Genomic DNA, 27380 nt, shown 5'->3' on the forward strand with positions numbered 1-27380 from the left:
TCGTAATATATGTTTTACACATAGTTTCAATGGAAAACTTTTCTTTTTTTTTTGTATGTGGGGATTATTTGGGTTGTTGCTGACATCTAGTGTAAAGTTAAGGTCAATTTGAATAGCTGTATATTAATAATTCCACAAATGTCATCTTATGCTCAGTCAATCAGGTAATGCTACTAATTAGACTTGATGCCACATTAGTATGGAAATCAAAATCCACAAAATCAAATTTCACACATTAAAATTTATTTCTTTAATATTTGTGTGAAACAGACCGTTGAGAACAACCAACCATGTGTTTGGTGAAAATGGCTTGTTGATTTCTCCCACCTGAACTCTCTTCTGTGGAGTGATTTTAAGTATTCAGTAAGTTAGCTCCAGTAGACACATAAAGTAGTAGCTGACAGCCAAGTTCATGTGATGTTGATGAAATGCAATGAAAAGGGCTGCAACAACTTTTTTTATTTTTGTATTGAGGGACAGGCTACAAAAAGAATAAAGGAAAACACAAAATTATATATATATAAATCTTAATATTATTATTGCTACTATATTTGGTCTTGCATACATCTGTCATACACTGTTGGATTATTATATTCATCCAACTATTTATTTATTTATTTAATTAAGTTTCTTCATTATCACACAGTATTACGTAATTATAACTTAGTTATGTTTCATAATTATGAGACCCTTTCTCATAATTATGAGATAACGTGCTATAATTAGGACTTAGCAGTCTAATAATTACGAGAAAGCTATAATTTTCTTTTCATCACAGCGGCGGAAATTATTGAGCCCCGCTCATAGGTTAGGGTTTCTACACTTAAAAGTATACAGATCAAGTTTTTTATTAAAAGTTTGTTCGGGAGGCATTACATTTTTTTTTATGTAAATTTTAAACGTCATTAAAACATTTCGCTGTATTCGAGTTCAGAATGTGCGGGGATTATCGATATTTTTGTTGATAGTTTTTACTACAGTCCCGTGATTATATTTTCACTCTGGACTTCATCACTTTCTCTCCCCGGCTCCTTCCAGCTCCCCCTCTGCTTCACCAGGTAATTTCTCTCTCTAAAGGGGAGCACAGCTGCAGAGCAGATCCAGTCCTCTCCCTGTGTGGACCCTCGGTCTGCCTTTTCCTGTCTCTACGGAACCGAACCGTTCGAAGCAACTTTTCTTTTCCATCCATGCACTATTTGCTGCGTCTGCCGCTCCATTTACAAGCATGACACAACGTGTTCACAGCAAAAAGCGACCTGCAGATCAACATCAAGGTGAGGATTCATTTCAACATTTTCTGCTCTGTGTGCCTTGTAGATAAACATTCGTAACCTTTACGTGATTAGATAAAAGTGGGCATGTTTATTTATTTATTTATTTTTTATTTTTATTGATATGCTCACTGCATTAATTACCCAGACATTTCAAATGCTTTTAGGCTATACCCTTTTATTTCACTTTATTCAAGATTTTACACATAAATAGAGAGTTATTTTAGAACCGGTTTTTAAATGCTACATACTCCATCACATTGTATCAGACAATTTTAGATTTGCTCTATGTAGGCAATATAATTAACCTTTCAGAAGAAGTCATTAGCATATATCATTGTAGCATTTGTAATGGCATTTATTTTGAGCCGCAAATGGTTGATGAGAATGATCTCAACCCCATTAAAAGCTACATTTTCCAAAACATGAAGAAATCTGCTAGTTCACTGTCTGCTGTTTTTTTTTTTGCAACATGCTTAATCATGTTGCTTAATAATGCATATTGCATATTTAATATTATTAAGCATTATTAAGTAAATCACAACCAAAACTTGAAATGCAAGTATAATTTAAGTGTGAGTTATTCTAATGGAGTCAACTGCCTTTATTATTACTTTTATGCAAATAGTCAGACTCAGATGTTTTCTTTTAGACATAGCCGATCCTATGTTGCCATCCAGCACATAGGTTGGCAACATGTGGTTATATTATTTATAATAATATAAGCTTCTGATAAGCTTATATTATCAGAAATAAGCTTAAAAATAATGAATGTATAGACTAATAGGAAAAGTTAATAACTCTACACTTTTTTAAATGCAGAATAATATCAGAAGCTTGTATACCTAAACACTGGTAGCATTTTTTTTGTTTGTCATCTTTGGATCACAAATAGTTTTAATCAGTGCATTGTTTGGTTGAATTATTACCTCTTCCAGGATGATTTATGATGATGGTTTTCCCTGACAAAAAAATGGGGCATGAAAACATTACCATGAAAGTAGAAATATATGTATATATTTGACCACAGTAAACATTGTCTCAGGGTTGTTTATCATCAGAAAAATGTTTGATTTTTTTTTATTTTTCTTTTCAACTCAGGTCCCAGTAGTTGAACTAAACCAGACGCAAGAGAAGGGATTTTTGTCACCTCCCATTATTTATCCGGCCCTCCTGGTTAAAATGGAGCTTTCATTGCAGGGTTCCACTTCGTCTGCACCACTCTACAACACTAGCATGCCATTCAATGGCTCAGGGAACAACACTGCTGAGCAGTTTACAGAAATCAACCTTTTTGAAGTCCTCGGTCCCAAGCGATCCCCCTTTTTTTTCCCTGTAACAACAGTTTACCTTTTAATCTTCCTCACCGGGTTGTCTGGAAATCTCCTGACATGTGCAGTGATTGCAAAGCACAAGAAGATGCGTAACCCCACAAACTTTTATCTTGTGAGCCTGGCTATGTCGGACCTCCTCGTGCTGATGTTTGCGATGCCATTGGAGATTTACGACCTGTGGGAGAACTATCCATTCCCCTTTGGTGAGGGCGGCTGCTACTTCAAGACCTTCCTCTTCGAGACAGTTTGCTTCGCATCAATCCTCAATGTCACAGCACTCAGCGTGGAGAGGTACATCGCTGTTGTGCATCCACTGAAAACACGATACCTCTCAACCAATCAGCATGCCAAACGCGTCATCACCGTTGTGTGGGGGGTGTCGATGGTCTGTGCTGTTCCTAACACTTCGCTTCATGGCCTTTTTTACTTGCCTGAGAGAATGGAGGAGTCCGCTATATGTGCTGTGGTCAAGCCCATTTGGATCTATAACTTGCTGATGCAAATCACAACTGTGTGTTTCTACTTCATTCCTATGATGATTATTAGCATGCTGTATCTTGTGATGGGCATACATCTGGGTAGAGAAAGGCGGTATGCCAGGAAGAACCTGGGGAATAATGGCTGCAGCAACACCAGGAGAAGGATCAGTGGAGAGAATGGGCGCAGAGGACAGGTCGTCAAGATGCTCTGTGAGTATAATTTATATGAACCAGTTGTTCTGGATCCTCAACAGTCCTTAAACTGGTGTGAAAGATTATTCTGTAACGGGCAGTATTATGTATTTTCCAGGCACACAGTACAATCAAACAATTGTAACACTCAGTTGGTATAAAAATAAAATCAAATATGACTTAAAAGAAAATTGACTTCGTAATTTAACTCCTTGAAATTGGGCATCTGTCTCTTTAATCACTTGTGCCCTTTCTGAAACTAAGTCTTCAGGAAGTCATCACAGCATTGCTCTATTATTCATTCTTTTTTGCCATAGTTTCTACCAGTGTTGGACTGAGAAGCAATATGCAGTTCCACCAGATTTTTGCTAATTGCTGCTGGCTAGTCTGAAGGATCTGAAGGGGGGGCTGCTCTCCGAGATGGAATAAACTTGGAAGCTGCAGCTCCAAAGAGGAGTTGCGCCTCAAAGGCTGCAGTCATTTTGCACAACTGAATGGCTGCCATGATATAAAAAGATTTCTCAAACATGGATTCTTTCATGCATGTTGTTTCTCAAACATGCATGAAATAACCCTTTGATTTCTCAAATATGTCTGAAGTGTTGGAGGCAACAGGCATGTTTTTTTGTGAGGGAATAACATAAACATCGATTTCACATCATACTGTCCCTTTGATGTCCTGTCTAAATTTTTTGGAAACATTTTAAATAGATTTTTATTTGTCATCTTGTCTTTCAACATAATGTGAATAATAGCTGCCACGAATTCCAGAAGTACTTAATCTCAATGTCTGTTATCTGAAGAACTTCTTTCATCTGAAGCCACAGATTCCAATATGACCTCAAGCACAAGTGTAAAACATCACTGGGAGTTTTACAACACATCTCTGTATCCGTGCTCCTGTCGGAGTTTTTCTCATAAGCAAGCGAGGGTTTTTTCTACAGAAGGTCTGTAGAAAAAACAAACAAAAAAAAACACTTGTCAAGTATTTCTAGAAATGTGTTACTTTATTGATTACCCTCCCAGAGAAATGAAACTGTGAATCATGTCTGATAGAAAAAAACAACTCTAAAAGAGACAAAGATGTATAAAATTGACATCATTTTTTCTATCTTACATGTTGGTCATAAATGTTTATTACTATAGAAAAAAGCTGCAAAATGCTGGTCAGATCTTTTATTTGAATATGTTTCTTCATATTAGAGCTTTGTAGTTAGTGAAAAACAGATAAAAAGTATTTCCATATCACTATAACATTAAGAAAAATAATTGCTGTAATTCTTGGTTTAAAGTATATTTTTGTATGTTTTAGCACAATCTTGGGAATTCAGACATACAAACAGCTATCAATGCAGTATCACAACTTTTAAGAAAACTATCTTACAAAAAAGTGTTATCAAATAAAAACAAAACAGTGACAATTTAAATTGTGTTTAAAAATTAACACACAAACAATATTTCATTCATTCTACAACCAAAAAAAAAGTTAGGATGCAGAAAAACAAAAAGTGATTTAAGAAATATAATTTCAATTTCTTGAAAGTCTGAAAGCAATCTGGTTGCCTTCTAAGCTTAATCTTTATTTACTACACTAAAACAGTAAATATAGTAATTCTCTCTTTGAGCTACAGTTGCTGTTGTTTTGTCTTAGCTTATTAGAAATAAAATATGCAGGAAGAGACACATCCTCCACACACACAAATAATAAATGTATTAAAAGATTGAATCTTCCTTTAAGCTCCTATCCATTACAAGCTAAAATTGGATTTCAGTTTAAAGATCATCATTTTGCCCTTTTGGCAGTGCAACCTACGGTGGGTATTACCATCACTTCATGGGAAGAAACTCTTGCACAGATAAATCACAACATTCAAATATAACATCCCATTACAAACATCTAATGGAATCTTTCATTTGTAAAATGATCAAACAACCTCCAGGTCTGAAATGATCAGACCTCTCTTCAACTTATTTCACTTATCTCCAATCATTTAAATTTATGTTTAAGTGCAAGTAATGACTGAGAAAACTGGCAGAAATGATCACAAACACATAACCGTGCAGGACATGGAAGAAGCATTGCCGAAAGCAACAAAATTCTCCTCTGTTCGGTTGCCAAGGTGATGAAAACTGGTACCGGTAATAATAATTCAGTCACTTCCTAATGCGAAATGGTTGCAAGTCGTACAGGGATTTCATTTCAATGGAGGAGAAATGTCACCACCTGTTGTGGTTTTTATGGAGAAGTTTATATTTCAAATCGACATATCCTGTTTTCTTTTTACTATCCAAGTAGTATGTTGGCCAAAAACAGTGACTTACCTAAAGAAAATACTAAAAGCTATGCCAATATCTGTAATATGCAGATGTTTATGCATGAATCATACACTTTATTCCATAAATGTTGAAACAGGTAGATCTTTATGGGTTTTCATTAAAAACATGGATATACACAGGACCATTAACAACACTAAAGGTTTTGTATGTGTTTGTGACTTTTTTGTTTTTTAAATTTTATGCACTTCTAAATGGTGTCCTGACAATCAAAGCCAGTTGAAAGGGACTTTATTATCTTTATTCAGGTAAAAATTGAGTATAAAAAGAAGAAGTTAAGTTAAATGATCTTCTTCATTGTCCACAAGAAGGACCTTAAAGTTGCTAATGCATTTGACCATAAGCAAAATAATATCAAATACATTTCTGCTGAAACATATTTTAGTTTTTCTAATAGATATATTTTTTATTTCAGTTATGAAATTCAACACTAATAAGTTTAGAACAATAAAACATTTATTTGTGAACATGTACTCAGTGGGGGAAAGAAACTTAAATTATTTTTGACCAAATCTCACACTCATTGACACACATGCTGTTTTAATATTTCTTCATTGAGCAAATGTTTACAAAACCAATAACAAAAGCATATGACGAGCCAATATACAGCGTAGATTGTTAATCACCTGCTCTGCCAATTTGTTCTTGATTTTTCTGTGGCGTCTCACATATTTTTCAGGAACTACAGCCCATTTCTTTGGATACAACTTGTGTATCATGAGTCAAGTTTGTAAACTGGCTTCCCTGCACACACCTTTTCAGCCATGCCCCAAAATTATGGAACAAATATTAGGCCCTGATGACCACACCAAAACAGGCTTTGGTGACCTTAAGTCCTTTTGTTACAAATTTGGCAGTTTTCTTAGCGTCATTGTCCATGTAAAGAACCCATTTGTTCATAACTTTGTGGAAAATGTTTTAAGATAATCCTCATTATCCTAACTATTTTGTGAAGCCAATCAGTCCCCTCTGCAACAAAACACTACACAACATAATACTTCTACCCTGTGCTTTACAGGTGGGATGGTGTGTTCTCCCATTTTCCTCCAAATGTAACAATCCTGCCGAATTTTATCCAGAAATTAAGGTCTTGTGAGCATTTCCAAATTGTAGTCTGTTTTTTTTTATGTTAATTTTGGAGTAATGGCTTCTTCCTCTCTTTGCTGCATTTCTTTCTAGAATGTTGCAGTTTGTTTCACTATGGATAATAATACTCTCTTAGTAGCCTCAGCTAGCATCTTCACAAGGTCTTTTGCTTTTGTTCTGATGTGTTTACACCAAAAGATGTTTATCTCTGGGGCACAAAGGGGCACATTTGGGCATTTGGAAACTGTTGGACCAGTCTTATTGTGACCCACAATTTGATTCATGACATCTTGCATGATTTTTTTTTTTATTTCCATCTAAGACAGAGTGTTTGAGGTGTTTTGACTTTAAAAAATAAATCCCAGGTTTACCTATTTTACATAAAATTTTACTAATTACCATGTCATAAGCTTTGGAATGTTTAATCAACTTTTGTGTTTTCCAAAATTGTTAAAATGTTACCTTATTTATATTCAGATGCAAAAACATCTGAATATAAATAAAGGAATAGAAGATTTTTAAATATATCTTTCACATTGCTCTGGCATTTAGTGAATAGAAATTATTTTGATATTAATCTAATTTAATGTCAGATAGTGAGAAAAAATTATTTAAGATATGGACTTTCAACTGTATATTTAGATGCCACCTATGACAAGTTATTCCGATTGCATATCCACACAATAAATAGCTACATTTATTCTGTATCTGCTAAGCCTCTTTTAGAGAGAGACCTATAAGAGATTAACAAATAGGGAACAAGATGAGGAATGTAAGGGAGCATCAAGTACGACAAGACTGTGTAAGAGAAATATTCAGAACTGGCAATAAATAGATTGTCAAATCATGTAGGTGTTAAGAACATTTTGCATGTGTGTATTTTTGTTTTCTGCCTCAAGCTAAATTGCTGTAAAGGTAAAGAGAAAACAGTATCCCCTCTTTATTAAACACATGCAATAAAACCTTCCACATTTGATAAGTAACAGCCTTTTATTTTTCAGTAAAATGGTTCTCGAATATCCAAATTGTTCTTTTATGTTTGGTAGGTGGTGGCTCAAATGTTCACTCAGCAAGAGCTGCAATTTAGGGATAATGGCTTTCTGAATTGTCTTTTTTGTTGTTGATTTTTTTTTCACATTTGCTTTTCAGACAACAGGAAGCACGTTTATCACTTTAGACACAGCTGTATTTATTATTATTATTATAAAAGCTTTCAGGTTACACATTAGACAATCTAATAGATTGGTTCATGTGGGAGTTTTAATGTATAATAATTATTTCTTTCTGCCATGATTTATAATATAAATGCATTTGTCTTTAGGTTGCCAATGACTCATATTTAAATATGTTGAAAAAGACTCAGATAAACATTTTTCTCATGTCCCACAAGCCCAACCGTTTAAAAAAAATGCTAATACCTTGAAATGCAATGCATTCTTTAAGGATAACCACAACCTTTCTCTCTGTCTGGCTTGATCCTGCAGCAATTGTTGTGGCTGTATTTGGAGTTTGCTGGGCTCCCTTCCACATTGAGCGGCTTCTGTGGAGCTCAGTCAGCCAGTGGACCGACGTGATGCACAATGTTTATCAGTACGTCCACATCCTGTCTGGCATCTTCTTCTACCTAAGCTCTGCAGTAAACCCTATCATCTATAGTCTGCTGTCCACAAGATTTAGAGAGTGCTTCCGGGAACTGGTGTGCTCCCGTTCAGAGGGCAACAGCTCTGTAAGAAACTCCCCACCATTCCCGGAGATTTTAATGGACACCTCCATGTCATGTTCAAGAACTCAGTATGAGATTAAGGACTCAAATTCTTCCATCCCTTTGCTATCTCCTAGTGTGACTTTGACTATGAAAACTGCTGTCCTCCCATGTGTGGTTAAAGAAGCTGACTGCAAGACCTCTGTTTTCTGAGATTTGTTTGAAATCTGGAAATTAGCATGAACATTGTAAACTTATAGGTAAACATTTGGGGAAATGGATTTATTTTCTTTCTTACAAACAGACTGAGATGCCAGTTTGCTAATTATCAAACTGTCCTCAAGATACAGTAAAGACAGTCTTCAACCATTATTTAAAAATACGCTTTAAGTAATGATTGTGAAACTGATGGACAGACACTGGATTTAAATTAGAATAAAGTTACATTAATTTAGTAAAGTTGATGTCAATGAAACCCTGTCTCAACACAAATCGTAAAAGATTTGTTTCGATATCTGGACAATGTAACAGTCCAAGGTAAGAAAATTACTGTTTACATTGTATTCATAAGCTGCTGTGTGTTGAGCAGCTTTTATGTGGTAAGAATCAAGGGTTGAGCAACCTCAGTCTGTCTAATTGGTCAATCTTTTTCCAAACATGTTTTGATTTTGACTCAAATCTTGAACATTCATTCTTTTGTGCAATTGTTGGGCACTTATTGTGAAGCTATATAAAAATACGTATATGCACATATGTTTTGAACTTTGGAGGGATAGAGATACAAAAAGTCCAGTCATGAAATTGGCTTGTTTGAAATAAACATATACAATTGTGCTTCAGTACAATCTTCATCCTTGAGTCTCTCAAGCTATTCACACAAGTATTCATCTCATGTGCAGGACTGTTTTAGGAAGCAACGACAACAACAATCTGTGGTAGCTTCTTGCGGTCAAACACTTATGACCTTGGGCAACACACTGAACAAAGTGAACGCAGGATATTGAGTACAAGTGGTATAATACCCACCTTTCTACTCTAAAGAAACAGTTGGCAGTTAAAGTTGCCATTAACAGAGCTGGCTCGAAGCTTTTTAGTCAGAGGAAACAAACTGTTCAAATAAATGAGATATTGCAGGATCAAGCAGAACTGTCAGGTTAATTCTGCTTCGCCTGCCCCTCTTATTGTCTTTGCCAGACAGAGGCTGAACTAGATGGAGAGATAGAAAATAGGAGCTGTGGATGTGCTGATGAATTCAGAGAAGGGGTCACGTTGAGCTGTGAATTATTTCAGCTGGCCTTGTCACTTCCTCTGATATTGTAATCTGGAATAATGAAAATACATCAGCACAACTAACAAGGCTTAATATGATAGGGAATGAATTACATACAAAGCAGCCATACTACTAAGGAAAAGTTTGAACAAATGCCTCCCTTTTCTGATTTGCAGGTTGCAGTTAAGGGTTAGGTGTAATAATAAATGCTGTGTAACTCATTCTCATCTTATTACATTTTACACTGACATGAGATCATGATGTGAACTGATCCTTCCCTTTTCTGTTGGTATATTAAAAAACATTTCTTATTTGTATAAGTTTTCCTTGTCAGTTGTTTTCAAGCCTGTACCTCACTGTGCCTATATTCATTTCCATGACAATAACCAAGAAACATGTGAAATACATCAAGTGAGAGCAAAGCTACCAAGAATGTAGCGAACATTTGCCAGAGTTTCAAGCATAAGCATAATTGCATAACACAATTTCCACCCCCAAAAAAGTGACTTTATGAACTCCAGCTTAAGTTCATAAACTCAATGTTTCTTTGACAATTTATCCAGGAAGACGTCAGGAGAAATTCTGTCTGAAAGCAAAAGTTTGAAAACTTAACAAACTGGCACCCTATGGAGGGATTTAAAAGGGCAGTTGCGAGGGTTGTTGGCTCTGTAATTCACCACAGTGGCAAATAACCACTTGGAACAAAAACAGTAATTTGAAATACAGATTCTGGTATTTACCGCAATGATCTGCATAGCCATGCAAAATCATATTTCTGCATTGATATTGTTTTTCTTCATAAGTTCTTAATTTACTTGAGTATTTCACCACACTATAGTGTTGGAACATTAAAATGTTTGCCAATTATTGTCATAGAAATAAATGTAGCTATAGAGAAGTACATTCTAAATGTAAAAACGCATGAAAGGTAAAAATCAAGAACTTTTACTTAAAAACTTTATGCTCACAAACAATTATTGCTTCAGGGATGCCACTGATCAAACTACTTGTAGTAGCTGCAACTTAAACTGCATTCTGTTCCTCTTCTTAAGTTTGTGTTTTACATTACTTTGATTCAAACATTACTTTTATTTCAAAATCCTTGGGCAATAGTACTTCCAATGGAGAAACGTCTTCTCGACCTTTTTGCTTCCTGAGAATACATTTATATAGATGATGAAGTCCTCCCTCCATCCTTTTTCTGCTACCAATAAGCGGCCACACATCATTTCACACGTTTCATCTTAAAGATGTTCTTTGTCATGAAAATGGTCCATTCAGTGGTTATAGTAGGACATTTTCAGATGATACTGTTAAAGACAAGATATTATCATCCATATCTGGTTGTGCTTTCCTGCTTTAGTTAGTATTACACAAACACTCATTTTGTTTCAGGTTTGTTTGAAAAATACCTATGTGCTTTCAAAGACAATACAATGTTTTGTACTTTCGATACTTTTTGTTTTTCTGGCTCTAATCGTGATTATATTTATCCCTTTAAGATTAAAATATCTGAAGCCATATGTAACTGGCATTGTGCTTTTCACCTTACTTTTTGTTTTCATTAGTTTTAAGTGTTTTTTTCTCCATTGTCTTTTTATGGCTCTTCAGGCATACCATTTGGAAAAACTGATTGCCTACATGTGCCAGGGAAGCGTAAAACAAAAGAAAATGTCTCTGGAGATTGTTTTCTTATTGTTTGATTGCTTATAAAGTTTAAATCAGGATTCCACCTAAAAGTAAACCCAATGCATTAAGAAATTATGAACCTGTGTCTGTATGTTTTTTTTTAAAAAAGACAGTAACTGAAGTACTACTAGGCAAGCATGCTTTAGAGCTGTTTTTGTTTGCGCCCCAAGCTACTGTGGAAACATGGTTATGCTAAGAAAGTAGAAAGAAGGATATATGGATACATTACATGGTAATAGGAACATACGGTATTTTGTTTTCTGAGAATTGGACTTTCCTGACATAAAGCATAAACAAGTAGTGAGCAGAATCATTTCAGCCTGGATCTTTTGTCAAAATTGGATCTTACTTCCGACACATTATTATTACTTAAATACACAATTAGTCAAAAGCTAAGCTTTAAATCTTTATTTTTCCGAGGTGCAGCTGTCCCCTGCTGTTTAGTTTTTAAACTAAGCTTCTACCTACCTTGTGTGTGTCAGTTAAAAAACACTAACCTCAGTATCCTTATTTAATAAATTAGGTGTATTTCCTTTAGCAAAATTGTTGTTTGAAATGTAAAAAAAGTTATTTAAATGTATGCTTTTAAAATATTTTTATTGGATTGTCATCAGTAATATTGCGCAACAGTGCCTGATTTCTCTACCTGTTATCTTCATTTTGTTAAATGCTGTACGCCTTCAGAAAAAAATCCCAGAGGGAAAGTGTAAAAATCCGTTGTAATCGGACTGACAACATGCTGAACTTGATTATTTTTGTTCTCATTTGAAAATCAACGTGTTGCAGAGCAGAAAAAAAATCCTTTGTGTTTCAGCAGAAAATATAAACTAAGAATGTAATGCTGTACTGTGTGCTTCCCTTAATCTTGTTATGTCTCTTGTTGCTTGGCAGGAAATCATCTACGTGATTTGAATGACTGGTAAGCTGTTTGCCACTGATTGTGGCTATGTGCAATGCCTCTTTCTGAAAGGTACACAAATAAATGTCTGTCTGCTTCGATTTAGCTTTTGTACATTCTCCACTGTATGCCAAAGACGTTTTAAATAGATAATTTTTACTTTCATTATTGACAGATGATTATATGACAATAATAAGAGGCATGATTCAGCTTCCTGAATGTGCTATGTGGCTATTTATTTTCTAAAGGCAGAGTGAACCTCTTTTGAACCTCCAATTTGTTCAAACTAACAAGTGAGAGCAATAGCAGGGAATCAGTGCTGTAATTAGCATATTACTTTCTCCGTGTCAAAACAGCACATCACTGTATATGAGCCAAGACATTCTGAATTTGTTTCAGAAAATCACATCGATTTTGATCCAGGTTACCAAGAAAAAGACTTTTATAGGGTTGTGAGCAAATTCAGATGCAAAATGATCTGCAAAAGAATGACAATCACAAAACATTTTCAGTGACTAGGATTCCTAAGTGTAACATTAATAGCTTTAATTTGTAATTGCCCTGTTGTTCTGTGAACTCTTTCACTCTGATTATCTTCTTATTTTAAACTGCTAATCATCAACATTAAAGCAAAATTATCCATAACAAACACATAGATTTCTACAAAGGTGACTGGCCACTTGGTTGGCAAATGACAAAAAAGACTGACTGTATGGAAGAAGTATATGTAGTCCAAGTAGAAACAGACATTTTTTATACATTTAATTTATAACACTTGACTTTTATCATGTGCACTTACATTTAATTTTTTTCTTTAAATTCACTTGCAAAAATGTCTCTCCACCACTCCTATCCAATTTCTGCAGTCAATGAAAACTGTGTGCAATACTTTCCAAAAAGTAGAGTTCTTTTAAATTTTAAACTAAAACGATTTCTGGGTATTTAGAAATCTAATACAGTGACCATATGCATCATTTTAATTTAAATATTTTTCTATCATTTAAAAGATCCTTAAATATCTCCTTTGCTCATCAGTTGGCTGCTTACAGTTTTATTGGATCATCAATGTAGCATTGATTGATTGGCTAAAATCTGCTTGACTTGATCTAGTGTTGATTGCCTTGGCTTGGGTCACCAGAAATCCATCACATTTGCAGGCAAATTTTTGAAGGTGAATTTTTGCTGTTGAATATCTGCAGCTGAACGTTTGCAGGAAAATTTACAAAGGCAGTCATAAATTCAATGTTTTAAAAAATATGTTTCTAATGAGACTAAGCATATTTCTTACATAGAATGCATCAAAAATAATACCACAACTTCAAAGCAACAACTTACATATTATTTTTTAGCACTTGTTTAATATCCTGTAGAAGCTAATGGTGGCTTGTGCAGGAACAATATTTTGACACCTCTTTTTTTAAATTTTTATATACAGTATTTTATTTCATTCCTCTATAACACTGTTATTGACTTCACATTACACACAATGTTTTTTTTTCTGCTGCTTGTGCATCAACTGGCATTATGGCAATATTTATCTTCAAGAAGAGAGTATAAAAAATGCATAATATATACTGAGGTTTGATAAAACTAAATATGGTAATATTATGACCCAAATTTAAACCAGCATCACAGGAAAACAAAGGTGCATTCTCAGCAACAACAAAGTGGAAAATACTCACTACAATAATGACTGGCCAAATCATTTGTTGTATAACAAAGCTTATGGAGTTCATCACAAATAATAATATGATTTTCTGATCAATTACTGGATGGGGTTTTAAACAGCCACTTTGCTGTGTTGCAGTGTCAACCGCAGTCTTTTTAGAAACTATGGAATAACAACCAATTGTAGTTATTTTTATCCTCTTTTATCCACATGAAAAAGTGTTATTTTCTATTGTTTGTGTAAAGTTATTGAATTAAGTTGCTATGTGTTGCAGTATGATAACAGGAAGCTGCAGCCTGTGCACGTCTATGCACTTTCTGTATGTACTGTATGTTAAATCAGACTGCATTGTTTCTAGCTGTAAATCAGTTGTTTTAAAACTTTGGAAATGTTTACCAGTTCCAATAAGACAGTTTGAAAATGGATGAGATAAATATCTTATTTACTAATAATCCTGGTTGAAGAAGTGAGCATATGTAAAATTGTTATATGACTGACCACAAAAAGTGTTGTTCTGCTGTTTTCTCTAGCAAGACATTAACAGAAGAAGGCAAGATGAGCAAATGCACTTAACTGCCACAGAGTGAATATTTAGCTCAGAGGTGTGATAAAGGGCCTTTGTGAGGATGACATTCATGTACATCACTCAGCAGAAAAAAACAATATGTGCCAAGTATTTGTCTTTCTTATCTGTTCTCATTCAAGAGTTCTTTTCAAAATGATACTACTGGCATCCCCTCTGATTTCAGGTGAGTCTTTCACTGTCACATGCCTTTCTTTACGTCATCTGTAGCGCACAAAATCACTTGCTGCTCCTCAGCTGGTGAAGGTTGGCCTGCGGGCTATTCGCACCACATTGTATGTGTTTAGACCTGGTGCATCAAAGCCAGGGGACAAGCCTTGCTTATTGAAGACGTAGAAGTTAAAAAGTTGGCCATCTTGGGCTTCCAACGAGACTGAAGCCTTGCCCACTCTCAAAACACAAGGGTACTCTTTATCAAACACAACTCTGAAAACCCGCTCAACTAAGTAGTTAAGCTTTATTGTCCTGTACTTCTCTGGGATCAGCTCTTCGATCTGAGGACCAAACTGCTGCATGATCAGAACTCCATCGGATCCCACTTTGATCTCATAGAAAGTGATGTTGCTGTATGTGAAAAACCCAATGTAAGGCTCTGGATTTGGGGAAGCAACAAGAATCTTTTTGGCTTCCCTAAAGGCCTTCTCTATTGCTGGAACAATGTAGCTGTAGGCCTTTGTGACCACATCCTGCTTCTGAGGCCTGCTGCCCGCCATTAGGATTACCAGGCCTAGCTTCAGCCTGGGAACCAGGGAGAACGTGGCAGAGTAGCCATCCAGATCACCATCTTTCCTCAACATCTCGTAACCCATGAGGTCATTCACCTCCCAAGGGGTCCCAGTACGGTTTGCAAAGTAATCCTTATCACACCTAAAGAGTGGGTTCAACATGATCTTCAGAGAATCTGGCTCCAGCAGCTTTCGGTGGTAGGCTCCCAGTAGCACCATGGCGAGTTTGGCCATGTCTGCAGGGGTGGAGAACATCTGACCGGAAGGCCGGTACCAGCCGAGATCATAGAGAGGAGCAGGTTTTCCGTTTGAGTAAACTCCCACAGCAAACTGGCTCTGTAATCCAGGAGTCAGTTCAAAACTGGTGTCTTCCATTCCTAATCGGTCCAGGATGTTTTCTGTGACCCATCGTTGGTATTCAACTCCGACCACTCTTTCAGACATCACATGAGCGAGAAGAGAGAATGCGAGGTTACTATAGTGACACCTAGCAAAGGAAGCAAACCAAGTAAATTTAGAAGTGTGTTGAAAAGAACAGAAGCAGTTAAACACTTTCTGTAAAAGAAAAAGAAAATCCACAGAATAGGTTGTGTTATGCATTATTAGACATGGTATGTCAAAACAAATTTGTTGTGGTTTCAGATATGTTTCCCAGTTGGAGATTTAATCACGACCAGCTGAGATACAGTTTTTCTGTTGACAATAACTGAAGAATTTCTTTACACACGTATCTCTGCACTTATCCACTGTGAAGCAAATTAAAGAATGAACATTTTAAGAATTAATTTGTGTTAGTATGTGAATTAGAACCGCATGTCAGAGACATAAGAGTTAGCAATGTTTCACTTTGAACAATGAAACAAGCCTTACTTGGTTCCTGGATCTGCAACAAGAACATCATCTTGTAACAGATTGATTGCTGATTGCGTTTTGCCTTTCCATAGTAAATTTGTAGCCCTCAGCCTCCTGGGCAGACCTGAAGCAGAACAAACAAAGCAGCATAGGACTAAAGAAAACAACCAAACTACTGGTTGATAGTAGCAAAGAAAAACATGTATTTCCAGGCACCAGGCACGGTTTCCATCTTCTTGCAGTGATTTTCAGAAGTCACTGTTATTGCAGCGCAGTGTTTGTTTCACTCGTCTTGAAACAGCACTTCAGTGTTATGAGACAACCATATAGATCTCTGAACATGATTATTATGTTCACCCCTGATTCCTTGATGGCAAACTGAAGCACGTAACGATACTCAGAGACATGCGTTACTTCTGAGTTTGTTTTTTATTTCTGATTTTTTTTTTTTCAGATTAACTCAATTACCTGAAGTATCACAAGCTGAAAAGACCTGAAAAAAGCAAAATGTGACTCTTCATGCATAACCAGGGCAAAAAACATCTTATGATCTGCTTTTCTAAGAACAAGAAGCTGCATGATTGCTGAAAAATGGCAAAGTGGTATTTGGAAAATACACAAGCGGCAGTTTTGTTTCACACAGAAGCAGTTTTCTTGTTGTCATGTTTTTATTTTTTATAATCTGCTGAATCCACAAACCTGAGAGCTGGCTTGCCATCCTACGCAGGGTGACAGAGGATGAGCGAATTTGTACCTCTCCACTGTCTAGAAATATTAGGCCATCTGTCACATATTTTAACTCAGAGTCTCTTGTTTTCCCCAGAGGGTTTTTTATAGTGAAATTTTCTACATATTTTTCCAGTGGATCATCTAAGGAGGCGATCTTTCCATCCTCCCACAGTTTGTAGAGCATCAGCGTTGGGAATATCTTCGATAAGCTGGCAATTCTGAAAGACAGACAAGGCAATGTAGTGATTGGTTTTAAATCTAATGTAGAAGAGCCCCTTTTATCACTAATCCATAGATTGTATTTACTCTAATTTTTTTCCATTGTTTTTGAATTGAGGCCACATGTACTTGAATGACCTGACTGCGTTGATGTGAGAAACATCTAAACGTAATGTGCAAAATCTAAACATTGAACTGATACAGTGTCTCCTAAGAGTAATATACTGAAACTCAGAACACTTTTTATTAGAGAAATACATTTTTAAAAAACATGTTCAATAATTAATGTGGTCTTATATGTCATATTTAAAAAATGGTTAACACGTTTTGTGGTGAGTGCTTCTATTGGTCTACTTTACTTAGTATGTTTCAGTAAATCAAATTTTTTTTATTTTCTGTCTAAAATCTTTTCTGTTGAGATTATTACCTCCATATATTAGCTTACAACCCTGAGTTTTTACATATTTCTACAAGAAAAAAGGTAAAATAACTTAAATAAGATTTCTTATCAGCAATGAAAATATAAGTGAACAGGGCACATATCCAGCTAAATGTTTTGTTCTTTGCATTGACTGCAGGAAGAGTGAGTGAAAGTGACGGTTGGAAATAAAGAGCTACACTCATTCAGCTTTTTTCCTCTTTCTGGATGTTTTGCACTTGTACTGCAAAATGTTTCTCATACTTATCTCGGTCTTTCTCAGTGGACATGCTTCATTGGTACTGAATCAAAAGAAAGTTACAGTAATATTGTGTGAACCTGTCTGAAGATTAATGTAATAAATAAAGAACAGAAACTTAACTGTTGATGATATTTGGGTTTTCACAACCACACACAGACTAAATATTGCAATTTTCGCAAATGTTTATTCAAAACTCAAATAAAAAAAAACTTTAAAATGTTTAACAGCTCTTTCCTCGCAGTCTTTTCTGCTTTTCTTTACTTCTATAGCTGCAACTTCACAGAAAAACATTGCCTAGGCAACCATGTATAGAGCAAAAACCCCAGCTGTGACAAAGAGCACAGCTGGTGTTTAGTGGAAAACTCTTTAAACTGATCACCAGTCCTTTTGGGAAAGCGTGTGAATGAGTGAGAACTTCTATACATTTAGTCAGAAGGTGTACTGATAAATCCTTTTCTACTTTTAAATGTTACGTGTTTTTTAAAGGGTTAATTGGCTCCCATATCACACACTGGGATGTGCTTTGGTTTGAATCAATCTGTGCAAAGCACCAGTGTGCAGTGAAGGTCAATTTAAATTTAAATTGTCTTTAAATTTAAGTTTAAAGACAATTTAAATTCTCTTTAATTTAAATTAAAGAGAATTTAATTCTCTTTAAATTGTCCTCCAATTTAGTCTGTGTAGTGCGAGGGGTCAATAGTCTCTTTAGCATTCTTCTACTCCTATTTCTAAACAGAAACAGCAACATTTTGTACAGTATAAAAGTAACTTCTTGTAGAATGTTCTTGTTTTATGTAAATTCTATTAAATAAACTATTATCATGTTTGTGGGTTTTTTAGATTCTAACTGTGTTTTTTTTTTTTAAACAGACAGTCGTTGGAAATATAGCTGAGGAGTTTGAGCTATTGAATTGATCTGGCAAGGAGTGAGGGATTAAACTATCACGTTGTCATGCTGAAGAATGGTCTCAGCATGGGGATTTTCTGTCAGGATAACTCAACTTCATCTGAATTGATTTTAAAAGTTTTCTTTCTGAAGTTGTTTGATGTTGTACTTCATTTGCTCCCTAAGAGGTTTAAACACATTTTTCACACATCTTCAGTTGTGTTTGTGTTCTTTTGCAGTTGTAAAAGAGATTTTGTATGAAACCTTTTTCATCACATAGCCAATGCTACACAATAAATAAAGTATACAGAACCAATCAGGTCTCCAGGGAAACATCTGTATCATTCTGACAGCTTGTGTAAGAGCTTATTCTAGGCATGTAAACAGCATAATCTTAGATTTTAGCTCAAAGCACCACTCTCATGCTTAAAAAGATGTTCTCAACTTCTTGTGTCCAAACTGGTGCCAAAGTCAGGAGCACACAAAAAGCACTATTAGCATTTGATGATATGAGGATATGTAAACATGTATAGCAGTTTATTTTTTAAAAATGATTCTGTTGAACCACATTTCAAAGGCAATGTCTGATTTCCATTGTGTTAATTTTCAGTCATTTTGTTTTGCTATTACTTTTGTGCAGTTTTAAGTTATTGAACAGTCATTTCAGTCATCAACAGAGAGGCACCAACAATTTTGTCATGCCTGTAAATACATTGAAAGCAAAAATGTGTTTCGTGCTGTACAAAAATTTATAATCATGATAACTGTTTTCATCCTCGCATATCCAAGCAAGCACCTTGTCCACATTTAAGGCACGAAGCTTGTTGATAGTAAAAGTTTGACTCCTTCAGGTCTGTTCCTTGTCTCTGTTACTGTTTGTGGAATTGAAGTACTGGATCTCAAGTCAAGGAGAGGAGGAGTGTCTGGTATGAGGACATCAGGCTTTCATCTTTGATTTGTAGATGCTCTTCTTCTGTTAGCATCTTCAAAGCATGACCTTCAGCATCCATTGGAGGATTTTGCAGTCAGGCCTAAAGCAAGCTTTATACCAAGCTTTCATTTTGTAAAGCTGTTGTACATATTTCATGAACTTTTTTTTAGCTTTCTTTTTATTTCAGGTTCTTTCTTTTTTATGTTCTTATATTTAGATGAGGGTTTTCCCTGCACTAAGAGTGCAGAGTGTTCTGATATTTTGGTTTCTTGTTCACAAGCTGTGGCAGTATGGAGTGGGAGAGGAGAAGAGAAAATTGGGGCCTCTATCTTCTATTGTAATCTGATTTTAGAGACAGAAAACTACAACGCATCTGCAAGAGGGTGTAAAGTGCAAGCTGTAATGGCTTGAAAGAGAAGTAATATCTTTGGAGAACGGGACTTGTCTCCGTTTTATTAAAGGATCTTCTTCACAACCAAATCAACACAACCCAGTCGAGGCAACAGATACCCTGGAAATGCTGCACGTTTCAAAACAAGAACACATGAACATAACTTAACTCCCCCGCTTACAAGGCAAAGCAAGGCCTATTGTGCCCACACAACTCCTGTCATTCTGAAACTGGGGAAACAAATTCCTTTAGGGATAACTACCTTGGTACCACAATTGGCAAACATAAATAAATAAATAAATAAATAAATAAATAAATACATGTTCATTAACAAAATAAGCTCCCCATCATTTATTTTGCTTTTATTTCATGTGTAGTTTTATTTATCTGATGGAGCATTTACTAATCAGTTCTTAATAACAGTATTTATTTATTTATTTCGTTTTGAATGAAACGTCTCTTCACATGTCTGCGCCTCAACATGATGTGTTCAGATATTTTGGTTTCTTATTCATGGGGTTTGGCAGTAAGGAGAGGGAGATGAAAAGACAAATTGGAGCCTCTTCTGCTGCAATCTGAGCATTACTCTGAGCTGTCATGGTGACGAAAGAATAGAGCAAAAAAGAAAAGCACTTGATTTTTGACCCATTTTGTCATCCATTTTGAGATGTGGATGATTACCAGACGAACAAGAACTCGTTCTTTTAGTTACTGATAATTAACTTCTTCCATGTGATGGCCATACTTAACCCTAGAGATAGAGTTTACTCATCTCAGGGAAGCACAAAATATAAATAATAGAATTTGTTCTGTCAATTTACAGACAGAACAGGAGCGATGTGTTGATAGTGGTTCTGATTTAAGTTTCAACTCTTAAACGTTCTAATCAAAGAAATTTTGAAATAGTATCAACATATTATTATGTTGCCATGATACACAATTTGACTGACAGTTTGCAGGAACACAGAACAATTAGATAGAGCACTGCTCTATTCTACATACTCTAGTTACTCAATGCAATGTCAGTGAAGACATCTATGTCTTTATAAGGAAGACATGTTAATAAGGATGCTGTTGGAAGAGAAACACAACACCTATACAATCATCACAAGTCATGGCCCTTTGTCAGGACAGTGTTGTGTAAGACCTGCTCAGGAATGACCTTAGCCACTGACTCAGCCTCCAAAGTATCCAAAATTACAGTTCTTATCAAGCATTGTGCCAGTCAGAGTTTTGTTAACACAATAGAAACCAATATGGTTGCACTACAAAGAGACCTGAATGCACATGCTAAATTGCTGTTTGGGGCAGCTGTGGGTGGATCACTTCTTTGCTGCTTGAATAATAGGCATTGATTGCTCTAGAGAGGGAACATCTGGGGCATCTGGGGCAAACACAAGAGAACATTTTCCTGTGTATTTTAAAGAGATCACTGTGGTGCAGATCATAACAAAAAAAAAGATTTACTTTTCCTTTTCTATTATGTGAGATTTAAACTTATTTTTTTAATTAGGCAGGACATATCATGTTTTGTTATTTTATTGACTAGACAGCACCCTCAGGCACCTTTTAATTGAACTGCAAATTGAATCAATCGTTTGTTCTACTTTTATAAGCACATTTTACTTTAATTCCTTCTTAAAATGTGGTTAATTTATATTTAGGTTTTGGACTTAATGCTCTTTAATTAGTCCTATTGGCCCTTAAAATAGGAAGGATTACTGACCAGTGAAATGTCAGTATTTAGAGCAATCATCACAATACAAGTATACACGATATACATTTAACAAACAAATAAGGTTCTTAAAAGTAAAACTATTGTAAGTTGTGTTTCCATGCAGAACCAACCTGTAGATTGTGTATTCACTGGGTGGGCCTGACAGAGGATCACTGGCATTCCTCTTTCCAAAGTTGCCAGTCCACAAAACTGTATCGTTTAAGATCACAATGGCAGACAGAGCAGGAAGGCTGATGGGGTTGATGCTTTGGCGAAACAAAACATCCACCTGTAACGAAGAAAATCAGTTTTTAAATATTTTATAATATGATTGAATATACTGTACATCTGGACTGAAAATCAATTTGCCTGTTTCCTTTGGTTATAGAATTCATGTCAATTAAATGTCTCTCACTTTATAGTAAGCATAGCAACACACCAGATTAAGACCCTCCTTTATCTTGTGACAAGGTCAAGGACATTTACTAAAACAGAAATTATATGTGTCTTATGTACAGAGGTTGGCAATAGAAATCATGAGATCTTGTATCTTCTACCTGTTCCTTTTTGAAAAAATGTAGTATATTATCTAGTGAACAGAAAATTGTTATAATTTATTTAGTTTAGCAGCATCAATATTGCCTTGACAGTGAAGGAGGTTTTCCAGATTTCCTCCAATCAAAACATGTCTAAGTTAGTTAAGGAGCTTGTGGAGATGGAAGAAGATTCTTAAATGTGTGGTATTGTTGTATTTTGTGGTCAGAATGAAAATCCTTGCAAATAAATTCCACAACTCGCTTGCAGCCATGTGCACAAAAACATCACTATCACTACACAAGATCCTCACTCTCAGAAACCGTTCTCCACTCTGTGAATCATCTTGACTCTAAAACCATCGGTGCATGTTAAAGATTTAATTATCCTCATTTGGTTGGTTGTTAGCAAATCAATCATGCCCATATGACGTTTAAGCATTGAAAACTGGAAGAAGAAGATGGAGTCTACTGGCTGTGCTACACGATGCATCACTTAATAAAATGAATGCTCCACCTAAATTAAATAATGCCCAAATTTTTGTTCATTAAAAACTCCTAATCCAATAACCCCCAATTCCAACAAGAGCTAATTTAATTGTCTGACCTCAGGCTAGGTTTCCCATCATTCCAAAAGGATTTTTATATGCAGTTGCAAAATGTAAGTGCATATAAACTTTACAATTGTTGACTGTGTTTTGTCTTCTATGACTGTATTTTTGTGTTTTTATGATGTAAAGCACTTTGAAGGGTCTTGTTCCTGAATTGTGCTATACAAATAAACTTGATTGATTGATTGATTGATTTAAACTTGATTATGTTCAATGCTCTAAATAGATCTAATGTGGAGAGGAAGGTTGATCCAAACAATGTTTTGCTTTATTTTGTAAAGCAAAACATATTTATTAATATTACTTACTTTTTGCTTTAGGATGCATGTTAGGTAGTAAAACAAAAAAACTTGTAAATCATAAAATGTTTTATGTCAGGCTCTAACTATGTCAGTGGAAAAATAAACAAATTAAAATTAAGACTTCTTACAGATTAAAAAGGTAGAATTCAAATTCAAATATTAAATGGCTGCTGAGATTTAATACACAAGGACAAATGTGATGATAATGTTTGTCTGCTCCTTTACTTAATGCAGTTAAGCCCTTACTACTAATGTGCATGTACTTTATTCTGTCATCAGATGTTAAAGTGCTTCTTTCTGCAGCCCACAACGCAACCTTTTGCTCCAATGAACTGATATTTTTTCCATTTGCTGTTTCTATAATCTCCTTCTGTGGAATAAAACATTTGGTGTGAAGGATTATCTATTCAGCCTCTCAGTTTACTCATTTTTGATTGAGCATGATGGTGAAGCAACTACACACTGTCCTTGCATGGTTAACTTTTCTGACCTTTTCCAGGGCTTCTTTGAGACTGGGGATAGGATGCTCCAAAGGGAGAGGCTCAGGAAAGCGGGGACACATCATCTCTGAATTGGCATTACGACCCATCTCTTCATCTGATTGATGGATGAGCAAGGAGAAAAGAGGGAAAAATAAATGTCAGATAAAGCCCACTGGGAGACGTTTTTTTATACGTAAATCCCACTTGATATTTGATAGAATACAGTATCCAGGGCGCAATGATGGGAAAGATGGGGTTTAATTGGCTGACTGAGCGTTTCATTTAATTATCTCTGCTTTCTGACGAATCCTCTTGATCTTATAAGGTACATTTAGACATGACGTGCTCTATGCAACTCCCTGATGAAAGAAGATGTGACCTGCTTTTGCTCTTAACACTGATGATTCAGCATATATCACTGTAGCCTTAGGCCACCTATCTACCTGATATTGTAAACTCACATCACAAAAAATAATAAAATAAAGTTTTTGAAAAAAAAAAGTCATCTTCCAGTGTAAGCAGGTGCTTTCTCTTAGTGAGATTTCTAATCTTATACATACAAGTGACAATACGTTAAAAAATAGGGTATTCTTGTGTTTTTATAGTTTTGTTGAAGAGACTTATCAGGCTTAAAGCCTGATAAGGTGACATAATATCAAAAATGAAGTGCAACAGTTTTAGTATTTACATATTTAGATGCTGTGTAGATTAAAATACATTCTTGATGATGAATTATTTACTGCATATCCCAATTTTGAACCTTTTATTTGGTCTTCACAAAATGTACAACTTTGATAAAGTCAGTATTCAAAGTGATTTAAAACCTTTATGTGAAATATTAGTCATATTAATAATATGTATTTATTGTTATTTTCACTTGAAATAAAAAGTTAATTTGTTATAATTATTTTTTTATACATTAGAAAACTAATTCTTATCAACTACTCTTAGACCTATTAGAAATAAAGACAAAAAAGCAATGCTGTATAAACTAAAGTTTTCATGTTTACTTAAACTTTCAACATAAAATGAAAAATGAAAATCAGAAATGTTAAATCTTGTCCATCTTTGACTTAGAAATCTAGCCTTTTTACACAGTTTTCCAGATTTTTTAATAGACTTGTTTCTATTAATTATCAACTGATACATCAACAGACATATTTAGATGAACAACAAATTTATAGATGGAACTGCAAATAAAAGAAACAACTTGAGAATGTTTGTTTAATTTATTGAGTTAAGTGGATGACCTTTGTCAGTTCTGCTTTGAAGCTCTGTTACTAAGCCAGTTTCACATAAATTTTTGAGAATAATTTTAAAAAAGAACTGATAATAAGTAAAATGCTTGCATGTCAGCTGTTGATAAGAGAAATAAAAAGTCTCATCTTTTATCATTCCAACTAAAGAAAAGCAAATGTATTAAAATTATAGACTTACTCCATCAAGTGTTTGTGCATTTAGAACCAAATAATAAGTAAACTTTACAATGTTTTCTGACTTTATGTCTTTATAGATAAACCTTTACCTTTTTTTTATCTTGTTGTCTGCAAGTTGTTTAGATGTTTCAGTTTCTGCCTTTGTTTAAAAAGCTGCCATCCACTTTTCTACTTTTAAAGAATGTAGAGATCCTGACATTTAACTCCAGTTTCACATCCTGCTGTCTGTTATCTTTCAATCAAGGACTCACAAAAAATAGACGATAAAAAGCAAAAAATATTGTATGTTTCAGACCTTGTGGCATAGCACAGGTCTGCAAATAACATATTTTCAAAAGAATATAAAAGGGGTGGCCTTTCAAGGTCAAGAATGAAAATTGGCTTCATGACTTCTGAGGAATGTCACATTATCAAAATGTTCCTTAGCAAAATTTCAAACACATAATTACAGGACATTCTTTAAATTTCAGTTTGAGCCTGGAAACTAAAACAAAAGTAAAAGAAAAAGAAAAATGAAGCCTGACCTTCATGCTCTAAGTACACCCAATTTTAAGAATGCTTGTGTGGATTCGAGTGGCAAAAAACTTTTGCTGAGAAACCAGGTGACCTGAAAACTCATGAGTAGTTTAGAGGTTTAACCTTACAAAAGTAAGTGTATCACTAAACCATGTGAGGTAAATGTATGCTTTATTTCAGTTTAAATACAGAGTAACTTAATAATAAGCTACTAATTGTTATTAACAAGTCAAACAATAATTAGTCAAGCTGTATGGTTATTTTATTGCTTTACGAAACATCATAAATTAACATCAGTTAATAATTTAGCAAGTAACTGAAACAAAAAGTGAAGGACATTGCAGGAAACTAATATCCTCCAACACTCTTTTAATAACAAATACTACTATATGCATGTAATCTACAGTAGTAATGTAAATCTTAAACTTGTGAAGTCCCATTTACCTTGTTAAAACCTTTTAAAGTATCATAAAAAGTGGCAAAAATCCTAACGATCCATTTAGAATACATTCAATATGAAGCTGATCCACTTTAAAACATTAATGACAAATATTTGAGTGAACAAAGCTTCACATTAAATACCCATTACCTAACACCATGACTGTAGTTCTCACCTGGCTTAAGTTTTGGCAGCTGATATTGCCAAAGGAAACAGCCTGTCATCACCAGAGACAGAAGGAGGAAGAAGACCAAACCCAAATGGGCCAACTTCACTTTCATCTTCTTGGTTTTTGAGAGTCCTTCGAATGTAACACTGGGAGCTGCTGAGGGAGCGGGAGGAGCAGCCACAACTGGAGTTGTCTTACAGAACAGAAAGGAAAAGCAGATAAAGAATAACACGTTAGCTCTAAATGTGACATTTTTTTATCTTCAGCCATTAACAGAACTTTATCTATCTGCAGTGTTAGCCTTCAACAAGATGCTCCCTGAGGATTCAGGTGTAAAAATTGTCAGATATTCTTGTCAGACTGTTAAATGAAAGTAGTTCCTGTTGGACTTAGTAGTACTCACCACCTGATGCTTCAAAGGCCAGACCAGAGCAGGATTACCACAGAGAGAAATCTTAACCCTCAAATAACATCAGAAATATTCACTCAGTCATCCCTGTCACAATTTCTACTGTCCAAAGGCAGTAAATGGTTTCCCATGGAGGTTTTGCTGAACAGGAGAAAGGCACAGACATGGACTCTCATCTCTGATTTTTACTAACTACGCTGTAATCCTGCACCATAGCCGCTGCCGTTCCTCACAATTCAATTTCCTCTCTAGCGTCCATAGGCTGTTGACATCATAATCCCCAGATTTACTCCACCAAAGCGGCCAGGGAAGTCTTAATCTCTAATCCCCATGAATCAATTCACTCTAGTCAAGCTTTGCCTTGTGGAACCCAGCAGTAACTTCATCTGAGATGGCAACCACTCAGGCCAGCGTGAGTTTTGATGGGGTGTCAGGATGAGCCTGTTTGCTGAAGCATATTCTGAAAAGTACAATCACTTGGGTTCAATAAATTGAGGTCAGAAGGATTATGCAATTTGGGAACCCAGAGGGAATTCAGATAATGACTAAAGAAAACATGTGCTTCAATTCTTAAAGGCTGTCACTGACAGCTGTAACTACCATGCAGACTCTACCACTGCTACAACATCCTAATAGCATATTATGATTTGATTAGCCATTGTAATATTATGATATACTGTATCTGTGATGGGTTTTAACTGAATATGATTCATTACTTAATTTAATTGTTTTTTGTTTTGTTTTGTTTTATGTCATCTGTGGGAGAACACTTTCAGGAAAAAAATTGAGTAGCCTATAAATAATTTTATTTACTGTTTACTTTTTATTTGCAACCTTAATAAGACT

General features: G+C 35.2%; 2 protein-coding genes across 2 annotated transcripts; one reads left to right on the forward strand and one right to left on the reverse strand.

Annotated features, from left to right (window-relative positions):
* Positions 1-1109: 1109 nt before the first annotated feature.
* nmur3 (neuromedin U receptor 3) lies at positions 1110-12360 on the forward strand. Its single transcript, XM_028001869.1, has 3 exons — positions 1110-1274; positions 2373-3294; positions 8181-12360. Exons 2-3 carry the CDS (start codon positions 2454-2456, stop codon positions 8609-8611), a joined length of 1272 nt encoding a protein of 423 aa, XP_027857670.1. The 5' UTR covers positions 1110-1274; positions 2373-2453; the 3' UTR covers positions 8612-12360.
* Positions 12361-12931: 571 nt separating this feature from the next.
* lactbl1b (lactamase, beta-like 1b) lies at positions 12932-27272 on the reverse strand. Its single transcript, XM_028001886.1, has 6 exons — positions 26132-27272; positions 23574-23680; positions 21769-21926; positions 16784-17031; positions 16103-16208; positions 12932-15719 (listed from the first exon to the last, which is right to left on the reverse strand). The coding sequence occupies exons 1-6, from the start codon at positions 26235-26237 to the stop codon at positions 14741-14743; spliced, it is 1704 nt and encodes a 567-aa protein (XP_027857687.1). The 5' UTR covers positions 26238-27272; the 3' UTR covers positions 12932-14740.
* Between the last annotated feature and the right edge of the window lie 108 nt (positions 27273-27380).

This window comes from Xiphophorus couchianus, chromosome 20, assembly GCF_001444195.1.
Source record: "Xiphophorus couchianus chromosome 20, X_couchianus-1.0, whole genome shotgun sequence".
Taxonomy (NCBI): Eukaryota; Metazoa; Chordata; class Actinopteri; order Cyprinodontiformes; family Poeciliidae; genus Xiphophorus; species Xiphophorus couchianus.